This window comes from Armigeres subalbatus, chromosome 1, assembly GCF_024139115.2.
Source record: "Armigeres subalbatus isolate Guangzhou_Male chromosome 1, GZ_Asu_2, whole genome shotgun sequence".
In the NCBI taxonomy this organism is placed as follows: Eukaryota; Metazoa; Arthropoda; class Insecta; order Diptera; family Culicidae; genus Armigeres; species Armigeres subalbatus.
In genome coordinates, this window is record NC_085139.1 from 230,845,397 (window position 1) to 230,863,474 (window position 18,078).

The following is an 18,078-nucleotide window of genomic DNA, read 5'->3' on the forward strand; positions in this document are numbered from 1 at the left end:
AAACCAACCAAACCAACCAAACCAATCCAAACCAACCAAACCAACCAAACCAACCAAACCAATCCAAACCAATCCAAACCAACCAAACCAATCCAAACCAATCCAAACCAACCAAACCAATCCAAACCAACCAAACCAACCAAACCAATCCAAACCAATCCAAACCAATCCAAACCAATCCAAACCAACCAAACCAATCCAAACCAACCAAACCAACCAAACCAACCAAACCAACCAAACCAATCCAAACCAATCCAAACCAACCAAACCAACCAAACCAACCAAACCAATCCAAACCAACCAAACCAATCCAAACCAACCAAACCAATCCAAACCAATCCAAACCAACCAAACCAACCAAACCAATCCAAACCAACCAAACCAACCAAACCAACCAAACCAACCAAACCAACCAAACCAATCCAAACCAATCCAAACCAACCAAACCAACCAAACCAATCCAAACCAACCAAACCAACCAAACCAACCAAACCAACCAAACCAAACCAAACCAATCCAAACCAACCAAACCAACCAAACCAACCAAACCAACCAAACCAACCAATCCAAACCAACCAAACCAACCAAACCAATCCAAACCAATCCAAACCAACCAAACCAACCAAACCAATCCAAACCAACCAAACCAACCAAACCAACCAAACCAACCAAACCAACCAAACCAATCCAAACCAATCCAAACCAACCAAACCAACCAAACCAACCAAACCAAACCAAACCAACCAAACCAACCAAACCAATCCAAACCAACCAAACCAACCAAACCAATCCAAACCAACCAAACCAATCCAAACCAACCAAACCAATCCAAACCAATCCAAACCAACCAAACCAACCAAACCAACCAAACCAATCCAAACCAATCCAAACCAACCAAACCAACCAAACCAATCCAAACCAATCCAAACCAATCCAAACCAACCAAACCAACCAAACCAACCAAACCAACCAAACCAATCCAAACCAACCAAACCAACCAAACCAATCCAAACCAACCAAACCAATCCAAACCAAACCAAACCAATCCAAACCAACCAAACCAACCAAACCAACCAAACCAATCCAAACCAACCAAACCAACCAAACCAACCAAACCAATCCAAACCAATCCAAACCAACCAAACCAATCCAAACCAACCAAACCAAACCAAACCAACCAAACCAACCAAACCAATCCAAACCAACCCAAACCAACCAAACCAATCCAAACCAATCCAAACCAACCAAACCAACCAAACCAACCAAACCAACCAAACCAATCCAAACCAACCAAACCAACCAAACCAACCAAACCAATCCAAACCAACCAAACCAACCAAACCAATCCAAACCAATCCAAACCAACCAAACCAATCCAAACCAACCAAACCAACCAAACCAATCCAAACCAAACCAAACCAATCCAAACCAATCCAAACCAAACCAAACCAACCAAACCAACCAAACCAATCCAAACCAACCAAACCAACCAAACCAACCAAACCAATCCAAACCAATCCAAACCAATCCAAACCAACCAAACCAACCAAACCAACCAAACCAATCCAAACCAACCAAACCAATCCAAACCAACCAAACCAATCCAAACCAACCAAACCAATCCAAACCAACCAAACCAATCCAAACCAACCAAACCAACCAAACCAACCAAACCAACCAAACCAACCAAACCAATCCAAACCAATCCAAACCAACCAAACCAATCCAAACCAACCAAACCAATCCAAACCAACCAAACCAAACCCAAACCAATCCAAACCAACCAAACCAATCCAAACCAACCAAACCAATCCAAACCAACCAAACCAACCAAACCAATCCAAACCAACCAAACCAACCAAACCAATCCAAACCAACCAAACCAATCCAAACCAACCAAACCAACCAAACCAAACCAACCAAACCAATCCAAACCAATCCAAACCAATCCAAACCAATCCAAACCAATCCAAACCAACCAAACCAACCAAACCAACCAAACCAACCAAACCAACCAAACCAACCAAACCAACCAAACCAATCCAAACCAATCCAAACCAATCCAAACCAACCAAACCAACCAACCAAACCAACCAAACCAACCAAACCAACCAACCAAACCAATCCAAACCAACCAAACCAACCAAACCAACCAAACCAACCAAACCAATCCAAACCAACCAAACCAACCAAACCAACCAAACCAATCCAAACCAATCCAAACCAATCCAAACCAATCCAAACCAACCAAACCAACCAAACCAAACCAAACCAACCAAACCAATCCAAACCAACCAAACCAATCCAAACCAACCAAACCAATCCAAACCAAACCAAACCAACCAAACCAATCCAAACCAACCAAACCAACCAAACCAATCCAAACCAACCAAACCAATCCAAACCAACCAAACCAATCCAAACCAACCAAACCAATCCAAACCAATCCAAACCAACCAAACCAATCCAAACCAATCCAAACCAACCAAACCAACCAAACCAATCCAAACCAATCCAAACCAATCCAAACCAACCAAACCAACCAACCAAACCAATCCAAACCAACCAAACCAATCCAAACCAATCCAAACCAACCAAACCAATCCAAACCAATCCAAACCAATCCAAACCAATCCAAACCAATCCAAACCAATCCAAACCAACCAAACCAACCAAACCAATCCAAACCAACCAAACCAATCCAAACCAACCAAACCAAACCAAACCAACCAAACCAATCCAAACCAATCCAAACCAATCCAAACCAACCAAACCAAACCAACCAAACCAACCAAACCAACCAAACCAACCAAACCAACCAAACCAATCCAAACCAACCAAACCAACCAAACCAATCCAAACCAACCAAACCAAACCAACCAAACCAATCCAAACCAATCCAAACCAACCAAACCAATCCAAACCAACCAAACCAATCCAAACCAATCCAAACCAACCAACCAAACCAACCAAACCAACCAAACCAATCCAAACCAATCCAAACCAATCCAAACCAACCAAACCAACCAAACCAACCAAACCAATCCAAACCAACCAAACCAACCAAACCAATCCAAACCAATCCAAACCAACCAAACCAATCCAAACCAACCAAACCAACCAAACCAATCCAAACCAACCAAACCAACCAAACCAATCCAAACCAATCCAAACCAACCAAACCAATCCAAACCAACCAAACCAACCAAACCAATCCAAACCAATCCAAACCAATCCAAACCAATCCAAACCAACCAAACCAACCAAACCAACCAAACCAATCCAAACCAAACCAAACCAACCAAACCAATCCAAACCAACCAAACCAACCAAACCAATCCAAACCAACCAAACCAACCAAACCAACCAAACCAACCAAACCAATCCAAACCAATCCAAACCAACCAAACCAATCCAAACCAATCCAAACCAACCAAACCAATCCAAACCAATCCAAACCAAACCAAACCAACCAAACCAACCAAACCAACCAAACCAACCAAACCAACCAAACCAACCAAACCAACCAAACCAACCAAACCAACCAAACCAATCCAAACCAACCAAACCAACCAAACCAAACCAATCCAAACCAACCAAACCAATCCAAACCAACCAAACCAACCAAACCAATCCAAACCAACCAAACCAATCCAAACCAACCAAACCAATCCAAACCAATCCAAACCAACCAAACCAATCCAAACCAACCAAACCAATCCAAACCAACCAAACCAATCCAAACCAATCCAAACCAACCAAACCAATCCAAACCAATCCAAACCAACCAAACCAACCAAACCAACCAAACCAACCAAACCAATCCAAACCAACCAAACCAACCAAACCAATCCAAACCAATCCAAACCAACCAAACCAACCAAACCAACCAAACCAACCAAACCAATCCAAACCAACCAAACCAACCAAACCAACCAAACCAAACCAAACCAATCCAAACCAACCAAACCAAACCAACCAAACCAACCAAACCAACCAAACCAACCAAACCAATCCAAACCAACCAAACCAATCCAAACCAACCAAACCAATCCAACCAAACCAATCCAAACCAATCCAAACCAACCAAACCAACCAAACCAACCAAACCAATCCAAACCAATCCAAACCAACCAAACCAACCAAACCAACCAAACCAATCCAAACCAATCCAAACCAACCAAACCAACCAAACCAACCAAACCAATCCAAACCAATCCAAACCAACCAACCAAACCAATCCAAACCAACCAAACCAATCCAAACCAACCAAACCAATCCAAACCAATCCAAACCAACCAAATCCAACCAAACCAATCCAAACCAACCAAACCAATCCAAACCAACCAAACCAACCAACCAAACCAACCAAACCAATCCAAACCAACCAAACCAACCAAACCAATCCAAACCAACCAAACCAATCCAAACCAATCCAAACCAACCAAACCAACCAAACCAATCCAAACCAACCAAACCAACCAAACCAATCCAAACCAACCAAACCAATCCAAACCAACCAAACCAATCCAAACCAATCCAAACCAACCAAACCAATCCAAACCAACCAAACCAACCAAACCAATCCAAACCAATCCAAACCAACCAAACCAACCAAACCAATCCAAACCAACCAAACCAACCAAACCAACCAAACCAACCAAACCAAACCAAACCAATCCAAACCAATCCAAACCAACCAAACCAACCAAACCAATCCAAACCAACCAAACCAATCCAAACCAATCCAAACCAATCCAAACCAACCAAACCAACCAAACCAACCAAACCAATCCAAACCAATCCAAACCAACCAAACCAACCAAACCAATCCAAACCAACCAAACCAATCCAAACCAACCAAACCAATCCAAACCAATCCAAACCAACCAAACCAATCCAAACCAATCCAAACCAACCAAACCAATCCAAACCAATCCAAACCAATCCAAACCAACCAAACCAATCCAAACCAATCCAAACCAACCAAACCAATCCAAACCAACCAAACCAATCCAAACCAACCAAACCAACCAAACCAACCAAACCAATCCAAACCAACCAAACCAATCCAAACCAACCAAACCAATCCAAACCAATCCAAACCATCCAAACCAATCCAAACCAACCAAACCAACCAAACCAACCAAACCAATCCAAACCAACCAAACCAATCCAAACCAATCCAAACCAATCCAAATCCAACCAAACCAACCAAACCAATCCAAACCAACCAAACCAACCAAACCAATCCAAACCAACCAAACCAATCCAAACCAACCAAACCAACCAAACCAATCCAAACCAACCAAACCAATCCAAACCAATCCAAACCAACCAACCAACCAACCAAACCAACCAAACCAATCCAAACCAACCAAACCAATCCAAACCAACCAAACCAATCCAAACCAAACCAAACCAATCCAAACCAATCCAAACCAATCCAAACCAACCAAACCAACCAAACCAATCCAAACCAATCCAAACCAATCCAAACCAACCAAACCAACCAAACCAATCCAAACCAATCCAAACCAACCAAACCAATCCAAACCAATCCAAATCCAATCCAAACCAACCAAACCAATCCAAACCAATCCAAACCAATCCAAACCAATCCAAATCCAATCCAAACCAACCAAACCAATCCAAACCAATCCAAACCAACCAAACCAATCCAAACCAACCAAACCAACCAAACCAACCAAACCAACCAAATCCAAACCAATCCAAACCAACCAAACCAACCAAACCAACCAAACCAATCCAAACCAATCCAAACCAACCAAACCAACCAAACCAACCAAACCAACCAAACCAACCAAACCAATCCAAACCAACCAAACCAATCCAAACCAACCAAACCAATCCAAACCAACCAAACCAACCAAACCAACCAAACCAATCCAAACCAACCAAACCAATCCAAACCAACCAAACCAATCCAAACCAACCAAACCAATCCAAATCCAATCCAAACCAATCCAAACCAATCCAAACCAACCAAACCAATCCAAACCAATCCAAACCAACCAAACCAATCCAAACCAATCCAAACCAATCCAAACCAATCCAAACCAATCCAAACCAACCAAACCAACCAAACCAATCCAAACCAACCAAACCAACCAAACCAACCAAACCAACCAAACCAACCAAACCAACCAAACCAACCAAACCAATCCAAACCAATCCAAACCAATCCAAACCAACCAAACCAACCAAACCAACCAAACCAACCAAACCAATCCAAACCAATCCAAACCAATCCAAACCAACCAAACCAACCAAACCAAACCAAACCAATCCAAACCAACCAAACCCAACCAAACCAATCCAAACCAATCCAAACCAAACCAAACCAACCAAACCAATCCAAACCAATCCAAACCAACCAAACCAAACCAATCCAAACCAATCCAAACCAACCCAAACCAATCCAAACCAACCAAACCAATCCAAACCAATCCAAACCAATCCAAACCAATCCAAACCAACCAAACCAACCAAACCAATCCAAACCAACCAAACCAACCAAACCAATCCAAACCAACCAAACCAATCCAAACCAACCAAACCAATCCAAACCAACCAAACCAATCCAAACCAACCAAACCAATCCAAACCAATCCAAACCAACCAAACCAACCAATCCAAACCAATCCAAACCAACCAAACCAATCCAAACCAACCAAACCAATCCAAACCAATCCAAACCAATCCAAACCAACCAAACCAACCAAACCAACCAAACCAATCCAAACCAACCAAATCCAACCAAACCAATCCAAACCAATCCAAACCAATCCAAACCAATCCAAACCAATCCAAACCAATCCAAACCAATCCAAACCAACCAAACCAACCAAACCAACCAAACCAATCCAAACCAACCAAACCAATCCAAACCAACCAAACCAATCCAAACCAACCAAACCAACCAAACCAATCCAAACCAATCCAAACCAACCAAACCAATCCAAATCCAACCAAATCCAACCAAACCAATCCAAACCAACCAAACCAATCCAAACCAACCAAACCAATCCAATCCAAATCCAATCCAAATCCAATCCAAATCCCATCCACATCCAATTCAAATCCAATCCAAATCCAGTCCAAATCCAATCCAAATCCAATCCAAATCCAGTCAAAATCCAATCAAAATCCCATCCAAGTCCAGAAATCTAATCCAAATCCAATCCAAATTTAAATCCAATCCAAATCCAATCTAAATCCAATCCAAATCCAATTAAAATCCAATCCAATCATAATCCAAATCCAATCCAAATCCAATCCAAATCCGATCCAAATTCAATCCAAATCCAATCCAAATCCAATTCAAATCCAATCCAAATCCAATCCAAATCCAATTCCAATCCCAGTCCAATCCAAATCCAATCCAAATCCAATCCAAATCCAATCCAAATCCAATCCAAATCCAATCCAAATCCAATCCAAATCCAATCCAAATCCAATACAAAACCAATTTAAACCCAGTCCTAATCAAAATCTTATTCAAACAAAAATTTAACTTAACCAAAATTCATTCTAATTTCAATACATTTTTTCATTTCTAGACGTAATGTAGTAATGGAATCTTTGCTGCAAACGATTCCTCACTTGACCTTTATGAAATGTTTTACAGTTTAATCTTTTTGTTGTACCGGCTTATCATGTTTCGGGTAATTCATGCTCTTAAGGAGTAGTGGACTGTCTAGAAAACTGGTTCCATAATCCACGTATCCAGCTACAATAATTAAAAATGCGTATCCTCTTCAATGCTCGCGTTTCCCTCCGTGTCTTTTCGCGACAAAACTCCTGTACCTATTTATAAATTGACGCCTCGGCAAGTATGCATCCTTGTTGAGCCACAACAATGTACCGCCATGCCAAGATTGGTGGAAGGAACCGCGTACCGAGTAAAAGTTCAATCCCCCTCCTGAACGGTGTCAAGACATCGACATTGCCGTCAGCAAGCGGCGCACCCACCCTTCTCGAAGAAAAGACAGAGAAAAAAGTGCACCGTTGTTACTGATGGTGGTGGTGGTGCTGCAAATCAAAGTCCTGTAATTGATGGCTTGCAGCTACGTTCAACCCTATGATGGTCAGAAGCCCTAAAATTAGGGTTTCCAATCTATTTGGATCTCGTGGTTTGCTAAATATTAAATGTTCACAAAGCAAAAAAAAACATAAATTCAAAATATTGACCGAAAGTTCTTTATGAGGCTGTGCATTAGGTTTCATCAAAGAACTCAAAGCCATATTTGTCCAAAGATGTTCATTGACGTTCTAAGTTCCAGAAGTAATGAAATCCAAACTACGCTGGTTACCCTGGAAGAAGTGCAAAACAACACGAAACGAACATCCTTAGAGGAATCACGTTCGGTTCGGTCCGAAGGGTGGAAGAAAAGCACCACGGGAGGGTAACTCATCCTTCAAGCGGATCCGAAGAGGGGCGCGGTGGATTGGTATCGAGAGGCGAGAGCGAGAGATTCATCTCAAACAACATCACACTCACAGGACTGCACACCAGCAGGCGGCGGAACCATTGCGAGGCTATTTTCAGTCTACATTCGGGCGATTCGTGATTCGCACCCGTTTTCTGCAATCTCGGCGTATTCTGCGAGGATTTTGTGTAAACTATCTCTGCCCTTGATTGGATCTATACTACTGGGAAGAACTAGTTTGTGGTCGCTTTAAACAAAGGATTTTGCGTGGAAATCAATGCGTATTCATTACATTCTCGGAAATGATATTAGCATGGTGATAAAGCCACGCAGAAGCAGAAATTCAGGCGCATTTGTTGAAGTTTTTTAAGATTGGATAAATATTCATAGTGGATAGCTAACTATAGCCGAAACAAACAAAGTTTAGCTTCGTTTTCGCCCAAATTGAAGAAAAAATCCGTGATCTTGTGACCCCACCCCAGGGAAAGAAAAATTTGTTCGATCAAACGAAACAAGGCAAATGTGAGCGAACAAAAAATATCCTGAAAAAGCATATTTCCCGAGCGGTGGAGGCAAGGACCCTGCCACTCACAGCATCCGGACGCGCAGCATCCAAATCAGTGAAGAAGAGAACCCGTGAAAGAGTGCCTTCGCAGTCAGTGGTCTCACTCTCCAGCAGAGTCGCACGAACCGTCGAATTTTGCTTCCTTTTAGGGAATTTTGTTTTGGGGTTTGAGTCGAAGCCTGGTTCGTCTGGTTGGTGCGTTGGTTTCGGATTATGGGGAGTGAGATCCTGTTTCGGAAAACCAGCTTGTGGTGATTGATCCCTTAATCTTGGAATATTTGCTCGATAATTGGATACTTCATTAGCGTGAAAGGGATTGGGTGTCTAAGAGCAGTCGAAGTAAATGCTGCCTGGGGATGCATTCAAAGTGAAGATTCTCCTGAGTTGTGTCTAATGTGATTTTCTTTCCCATCAGTAAATCTAATCCGACCAAGATGTCGTCGTCCTGGTAAGGCGGAAAATCAAAGCCACGGAAAAAGAGTGATTCTGGTGAAAATTTAGAAAACAAGATTCAGTGAACAGTTGAAACAAGTGACAAACCGGCCAGGCGCTTGCTGGTCAAAATGGTCACCGGTGAGATGAAGGTGGCCACCGTAGACGTGGAAAGTAGTGATAACATGGCCACGCTTCCGGTGGGTCGAACCCTTGGGGGCGCCATCCCCGGTGTAGGGGGTGGACCTGGCAGTCATAGCGACACAGCCGGAAAAGATAACGCTGCCAACAAGGAGATGGAACTCAAAAATGTGATGCCGAAGCCGTTGCAAAAGTTAGTATAAATTTCCATTCAAGCCACCCTTTTTTATTTTGTGCATCGAAATTTAATTCGCAATTGAGGACATTTGAATTACAAAACAATTTTCAAGTATTCGCAAACAATGAAGCCACTCAAAGACCTCACACTCTCCACTCCGGTTCGTGTGATTTCGAGCGCCACTCTCTTCCCACACTCATTCTCGTGCGTCCGGCAGTCACTCAGTCGAGGATTCCGATGGTAATTGTATTTTTTACGCCTCCAGACTGCGAGGCTCCATCGCGCGGCTAGTGGACGTCTCCGAGGTGGATACCAACCTACTCCATTCCCGTCCGTATATCCCAAGTACAGACCCAACCACTTTGGAACTGAATTGGGTCAGTGCTGTTGGTGCGGCCCCAAAACACGAGAGCGAAATATGCTCGTTGTGATGCAACGCTGCTGAATGAAGGAGGTAAAAAACATACCGCCAAAGGGTTCACGGATTGAAATCCCGGTCGTTAGTGGTGCAACGAAGCTGGGACTTGACCTACAACCACGAATTCAAATATGGAGTACACGGTGGAGAAAAAACGATGGCAGTTGCAAATGTGACTCTCGGCTTGGACTCGATGAACGTCGTGAGAAGCGCACTTATTTTACACTTGAGCGTGTTTGGAAAATGGTTTGTTTACATAAAAAGGAAACTCTGCTTGCGCCGATTGGAGATTCTCGTGCCATGTCCATCGAATGCATTCAGTTTTTCTTTTCTTTATGAATACTGAAATATTGATATAAGCGGACGAGTACTCGACCTCTTCACTCATCTTTATTCTGATGTTTGTTAGGGTCGAAATCCGTTTGATAACTTCAAGTGCTTGAAGTTGTTTTTTTTTGTTTTGTATGGTAAGACGGTATAATAAGGCAATACTTATAAAAAAATTACTTTTCAACGCAATTTATGCAAACTTTATGTTATTTGGTAGTCCAAAAAGAAGCAAATGCATTACCTGTGAGTAGTTTAATAAAAATATTACATAGAACCAAACCAAACCAAACCTTAACCAAAGACGTTTCATTGCCCTTCATTAATATTTTATCTATCCCATAATAAAAAGGTTACAAATCTTTATGTTCATTTTCGTTTATTTAGCTTACATCTGAACAGATAACACTGAATCAACAATTTGACGTCATAATACACGGTTCGAGGCCGCATCTCTCCATCCTCGAGTGCACTCCACGCTCGCCAAGTCGTTTGTACCTGGTCTGCTCACCTTGCTCGTTGCGCTCAACGCTGTCTCGTACCTGCCGGGTCGGAATCGAACACCATCTTTGCAGGGTTGCTGTCCGGCATTCTTGCAACATGCCTTGCCCATCGTACCCTTCCGGCTTTAGCTACCTTCTGGATACTGGGTTCCGTAGGCCGTAGAGCTGGGCGAGCTTCTGCTGTCTCCGCTTCCGTCTGTAACGTTCCACGTTCTGCCGGGTACCTTGCTGCAGCGCGACCGCCCGCGCTGCGTTCTTCTCCTCCAAAATCTTTCTGCTATCTTCTTTTCGAACCAATCGTTCCGTTGACTTCGTCCCACATACCCGACGTTGTTCTCCACTGCGTCATTGATGGCCGCTTTATCTGTGTTCCAGCAGTCCTCAAGAGGGGCCCATCGAGTTCAGTCTCTTCCGGCAGCGCTACCTAGAATGCTGCGCGTGTGCAATGTTGACATCAGGTTGCTTCAGTCGCTCTAGGTCGTACCGCGGCGGTCGTCGGTACCGAACATTGTTGATCACGGATAGTTTTAGGCGCAGTTTAACCATCACCAGATAGTGGTCAGAGTCGATGTTAGCGTCACAATAAGTCCTGACGTCGATAATGCCGGAGAAGTGCCGTCCATTAATCAGAACGTGGTCGATTTGTGTTTCTGTCTGCATTAGTGATCTCCAGGTGTACCGATGCGGAAGGCTGTGAGTAGTTGCTGCGAATACCCATATTCTTGGAGGCGGCGAAATCAATAAGTCGTAGGCCGTTTTCGTTCGTCAGCCGGTGAGCGCTGAACTTTCCAATAGTCGGTCTAAACTCCTCCTCTTGGCCAACCTGAGCGTACAAATCTCCTATGATGATTTTTACGTCGTGGCTTGGGCAGCTGTCGTACTCACGTTCCAGCTGCGCGTAGAATGCGTCCTTATCATCATCAGTGCTTCCGGAGTGTGGGCTATGGACGTTGATTATCCTGAAGTTGAAGAACCGGCCTTTGATCCTCAGCCTGCACATTCTTTCACCACCACCGATCACGCGCCTTTGCATATCGCCCATCACTATGAAAGCTGTTCCCAGCTCGTGTGTGTTGCCGCAGCTCTGGTAGATGGTATGATTACCTCTAAACGTTCGCACCATTGATCCCTTCCAACAAACCTCCTGCAGCGCTACGATGCCGAATCCACGGTCCTTGAGCACATCGGCGAGTATGCGTGTGCTCCCGATGAAGTTGAGAGATTTGCAGTTCCACGAACCGAGTTTCCAATCGCTAGTCCCTTTTCGTCGCAGTGGTCTTCGCCGATGGTTCCGGTCCGTACTCTTGTTGATTGTTCGTTGCTTATGATTTTTTAAAGGCTGATGGCTTGCAAGGCCTGACACCAAACCCCCTAAATTTCCGGTGGACCATGGTGCACAGGTTCACTTTTCGCTGGCACTCGGACGATGATCAGCCGCCCCTAACATGGAGAACAGACGCTGTTGTGAGCCGATCCTGACATAGAGAACAGACGCTCTATAAGATTTGCAGCTTTGGAGAGGAGCAAACCCCCCTTTACTGTCAGCATACGACCATAGTTCCCACCGGGGTTGGTTACCCGATCTTCCCTAAGGTTGCTCGTATCACGGCCAGCACCGCGGGGAGGTATGGTTAGGACTTGCTGGGTAAGAGGCTAAGGACCGCAAGATGGGGTCTATTTTATTCCTTCAGGTACGCGAAGTACCAATGGTACGCTTTACCCAGCATTTGCCGTGCCAAAAATCTCTATGAAGTTGATATTAAAAACCAACAAAAGTCCATTCAAGCAGGTTTGAATTACATTTCGATAGTTTCCATATGATTTGAAAGCAACTGCTACTGGGCTCGCTGTGCTTGTGCACTATGCACAGCAAAAAAAAGTAATATCACATCAGATTTGATGCACATCATCGCCGTCGTAAATCAGATATTGATATTACATCTGTTTTGTGTAACAAAAAAGTGACGTAATTGGAATTTTCTCGCCAAAATCAAGCGCTGTAAGAAATTTGTGACGTAATTTGTTCGACGTAACGACAAAAAACGACGAAATAAGCAAGCAAAAGAAACCCCGCTTTCGGCAGCTGGGTTAGGGGTGTTCGGGAATTTTCTTTCATGCTTCTAAAATATAATTGAAAAAAATGTTAAATTGTGATTTATTTCTCATAATTTCCGTCAGTATACATATTTTCAGCAGTGGCCTGATAGAACATTTCCAGTCGGTGGTGGCGACGTGATGGCGTCACATCGATTACAATCAGATGCGGCGCCGTGGATCGGCGTGGACTTTTAGACTTTTGTTTGTCAACTTTTAATTTACTGCACTTTACCAAACATTCGTATGGAAATTCCTTAAGAAATTCTTCCGAAAAGTTTATGGGATTTTTTTTCCGGAAATTCATTCGAAAACTCCTTTTTCCGCAAATTCCTGCTTAAACTCCTCTGGAACCCCTCCAGACATCCACTGGAAATTTCTCCGAGAGTTCTTTTTTATTATTTCCGGAAGTACCTCCAGGGGTAAATCAAGAAACTCCCACATGAGTTCCTCCGGAAATTACTTAATTGCTTCAGGATTCTCTCCAGAAATTGCTCCAGAAGATTCTTCAAAAATTCCTACAGACGTTCCTCCGAAAAATCACCAAGGAGTTCTTCCAGGACTTCCTCTGGAAATTCCACAAAGAGATCCTTTGAAAATTTCACCGAAAATACCTCCAAGAGTTCCTTAGCAAACTACTCCAACAGTTTCTTTGGAAATTAGGAGTTTTTGGAAATTCCTCCAGGAGTTCTTCCTTTCCGTCCAGGAGATCCTGCGGAAATTCTTCCGCATATTCCTTCTAAAACTCCTCCATGAATTCCTTCAGAAGTTCCTTTAAGTATTCCTCCAGAGCTTCCCCAGGAAATTCCTCCAAAAGTTTCTTTGGAAAATCCTCCAAAAGTTCCTCAAATCATTCGTCCAGGAGTCTGCAATTCCTCTAGAAGCTTCACCGGAAATTCCTTCCAAAGTTTCTCGGGAATTTCCTGAGCTTTGAGCTTGAGCTTGATTGACTGCTCATAGTTACTACTCCATTATGACCAGATCAGCTGTTCTTGCACAGGGAACCAACAGATGTTTGTTTGGGACTAGCACACATCTTCAATGTACAAGTACTGGTGATCTCATTTGTTAGGTCATACTGGCGCCTGCCACGTCAGAATGCAAGTCAATGTTGGGAAGGGGGAGGAAATGATGATGCAATCACTCGCCCACTGCAAGCCGAATATACCTCTGCACTTGCCACGAGTTCATGCGGAATTTGTTGGAGTTTCTGGGTTAGGTTGGAGAGGCAGAGGTCCGTCTTGGTTAACGAGCTGCCAATGTGATAGATAGGACAAGGTAACTGATGAAATTTCTAGTTGGATGTAGGAAACGAGCTCTATAGTTCATTTCCAATTCTAGCAGATTACTATTAGAACACTCAAGTTGAAAGTATAGGAATAGTAATGGAAACGGTATGGAAGTTCATTTCCAGTTCTAGCGATTGCTAGAACATGAGAAATAAAGAGAAAGATACAAAGTAGGAGAATGGAACGGACCTGGGATTGAACCCACGACCTCCTGCGTATGAGGCAGAAGCAGTAGCCATATGACTACCAAGCCCGCTTTCAAAAGTTCCTCGGGAATTTCCTCCCAAAAATTCTCCACACGTTCCTTCGAAAATTCTTCAGCAAGTTTCTTTGGAAATTTCTCCAGAAATTCCGTTGCAAATTCCAAAAGCTCCTTCGAAAATTATTCCAGTCTCTTAGCAAATTCCACCAGGAGTTCCTTTGGAAATTCCTCCAGAATTTTCTCCAGAAATCTCCAGAAGTTCCTTCAGAAATTCTTGAAGAAATCCTCCAAGAAATTCCCTCAGGAAATTCCTCCAGGAGCTCGGCAATTCCTTCAAAAGATTTTCAAAAAATCCTTTAGGAGTTCCACCAGAAATTCTTCCAGGAGACCATAGCAGATTTGTCTCTAGGAGTTTCTTCAAAAAGTTCTGCAGAAGTTCTTCTGATATTTCCCCAGAAATTACTCCAAGAAATCCTCTGAAAATCCTTTCAGAGCGTTCTATGGAGTTCCTCAAGATATTCCTCCAAGAGCTCCAGCGCAAATCAATCCTTCTTCTGAAGTTCTTAAAAAAAATCTTCCAGAAGTTCCACCAGAAATTCCTCCAGGAATTTCTCCAGAAGTTCCTTACGAAATTCCTTCTGAAATCTCTCCATAAGTTCCTCCAGAATATCGTCCAGGAGATCCTTAAAGAATTTCCCCAAAAGTTCGTTTGGAAATCACTAGAAGATTTTCAGGAAGCTCCTCCAGGAGTTTCTCCAAGACGTCCTCTGGAAACTCCCCCACGAATTTCTTTTGAAATTTATCCGGAAATATCTCTAGGAGAATGAGAAAACTCCTCCAGCAGTTCCTTTGAAAACTAACCCAGAAGATCGTCCGAATTTTCTTCAGGAATTCCTCCAGAAATTCTTCCAGAACTTCCTCCAGGTCTTCTTCTAGAATTTTGTTTCAAAAGTTCTCCGGAAATACCTCCAGAAGTTCCCCCAGAAATTTTATCTGAAGTACCTTCAGAAAGTCTTTTAGGAGTTTTTATTTTTGGAAATTCCTCCAGGAGTTCTTCAAGTAATTCGTCCAAGAGTTCCTCTAAAAAGTTCTCAAGGAAGGAATCCCTTCCTTGACTTATTCGGAAATTCTTCAGCAAATTTCTTATGAATCACTTCCATGAATTCCTCCAAATGTTCCTCCGGATATTCACCTAGAACTTCCTTCAAATATTCCTCTAGAACTTTTCCAGGAAATTCTTCTTAAAGTTTCTTTGGAAAATCCTCCTAGAGATTATCCAAAAATACCTCCAGAAACTCCTTCGGAGATTCCTCCTTCGAAAATTACTCCAGAAAATCCTTCAGAAATTCCTTTGGAAACTTCTCTATAAGCCCTCCCGAAAATTCCTCAAGAATTTCCTGCCGGAATTCATAACGGCGTTCTTCTAGAAATCCCGCGGAGTTTCTCAAGAAATTTCTGTAGGAGTTCCTCCAAAAAATCCTTCTGTTTCTTCGGATTGTTTCCAGGTGTCTCCTCCCGGTGTTTCTCCAGGAACTCATCCAGAAGCTGCTCTGGTAATTCCTTAAAAAGTTCCATCAGAAATTACTCCAGGAGTTTCAGAACGTTCACCAAAAGCTCGCCTGAAAATTAATTCAGAAATTACTCCAAGAAATCCTGCAAAAAATCCTTGAGAACTTCCTAATGGACTTCTCAGGAAAATTCTTCTTGCGTTCCTCCAAAAATTCTCCCAAAAATTTCTCAAAAAAATTCCCCAGAAGTTCTTCAGGAACTCTTCCAGGAAAGTCCTTCGAAAAATCCTCCAAGAATCGCTCTGAAAATTTCTTCCAAAATTGCTTCAGAAATTTCACAAGAATATCCTCCTGGAGTTCTTCAAGAAATATTTCCCAGGATTTCTTTCGGAAATTACTCGAGAAATTGCTCAGAAAACACCTCCATCAGTTCCTTTGCAAACTACTCTAGAACATCCTTCGCTTTTCCTCCAGAAGTTTCTGCAGGACTGTCTCCAAAGGTTTTTTTTTCAAAAATTCTTCGGAAATACCTTCAGGAATTCTTCAAGAAGTACATGCTGAACTTTCGCACAAAATTCATTAAAAAGTTTGTTTGGAAAACCCTTCAAGAGGGCAAAACATACTTTTGCATATCTATATAATAAAAATGAAATGGTCTGTGTTCGTATCCGCATAACTCGAAAACGGCTGGATGGATGTTCTTCATTCCTTCAGCAGATATATTCGTTGTAGTCTCCGACGGGTTTATATGATATTTCTTCATGCGAAAATTACAAGTTACATTTAGTAAATCGTGAATAACTAAAATAAAGATTCGTATGGAACTTTCGCATGGGCAATTCACACCTCACATATTCGCCTACCATGCAGGACAACGTCTGCCGGGTCGACTAGTAAACAATAAATATGGATCCATAAAAAATGAAGAACGATCCATAAATAACATCTGAATGTTCCATAAAATGCTACCATAAATCCATAAAATAGTTCAGGAGATTTTATGATGAATATTTTTTTGATCCATAACTAAGCTAAAATTGAGCAATTGATAGGAAAATATGTTCCATGAACATGGTCAAAAAAAAACAATACAATTCTTGCTATTTTCCCATGAACGAATGACAAATGATCCATAAATCTTTGGAAAATGATCCATAAAAAACTATATTTTGATCCATAATCCATAATTTTAGTCATATGATCCATAATTCTGGCCATTTGATCCCTAACGTTGTTCAAATGATCCATAGTTGATATGATCCATAAATTTTGCTAAATGATCCATAGATTTTAAAAAATGTGTGGATCAAATAATATAATTTCGTTGGCCTTCTTTACAAGCATTATCAAAATTATGGATCATATAAATAAAATTATGGATCATTTGACCAAAATTATGGATCATATTACTAAAATAATGGATCATCATCAGGATAAAAATAGCGCAAATTTGAAATTTTATGGATCAAAATATAGATTTATGGATCATAAAAATATTCTTTATGGAATCTCCCGAACTATTTTATACAAAGTAAGGGCTGCCCTTCAAGAGCTCCCCCAGAAATACCTCCAGTGCCTTCGGCAATTCCTCCCAAAGTCTCTTCAGAACTTCCTCCGTAAATTCTTCCAGAAGTACTTGCAGAATGCATATACACATTATCTCAACTCGTCGAGCTGAGTCAGTTGGTATATAACACTAAGGGCTCCGGACCTTCCATCAAAATTTCGTTTTTAAACTAAGCATACATAAAAAAACAGAAAAAAAAATAAAATGACTTAACTCTGTTAATTGCAAATTCTGCCAAAAAAAACTCATTTTAGTCGAAGCTTCGTCCTTGATGTGTATCATAAAAGAACCGGGGGAAAATTGGAAGAAAACAAATATTTATTATCAAAATTGAAATAAGCGTTACTTTTGAGAAATCTTAATGTATCCGTATTTTTATCAATTTCTTCACAGTGTAAGCA

General features: G+C 42.0%; 1 protein-coding gene across 11 annotated transcripts in view; it reads left to right on the top strand.

Moving 5' to 3' along the window:
• The window catches only part of LOC134205857 (proton channel OtopLc), a 235,334-nt gene that overhangs the window by 174,195 nt on the left and 43,061 nt on the right, over positions 1–18,078 (top strand). Inside the window, exons 1-2 of one of the 11 annotated variants that reach the window (XM_062681515.1) lie at positions 8,529–8,641; positions 9,434–9,784. The exons of 8 other annotated variants lie outside the window; for them this stretch is intronic. In XM_062681515.1, coding sequence (XP_062537499.1) covers positions 9,582–9,784 — 203 coding nt within the window. In that variant the 5' untranslated portion in view covers positions 8,529–8,641; positions 9,434–9,581. Of the gene's footprint in view, positions 1–8,528; positions 8,642–8,797; positions 8,976–9,433; positions 9,785–18,078 lie in introns of those variants that run through there. 2 more of the 11 variants (XM_062681514.1, XM_062681516.1) reach the window with 2 other exon arrangements.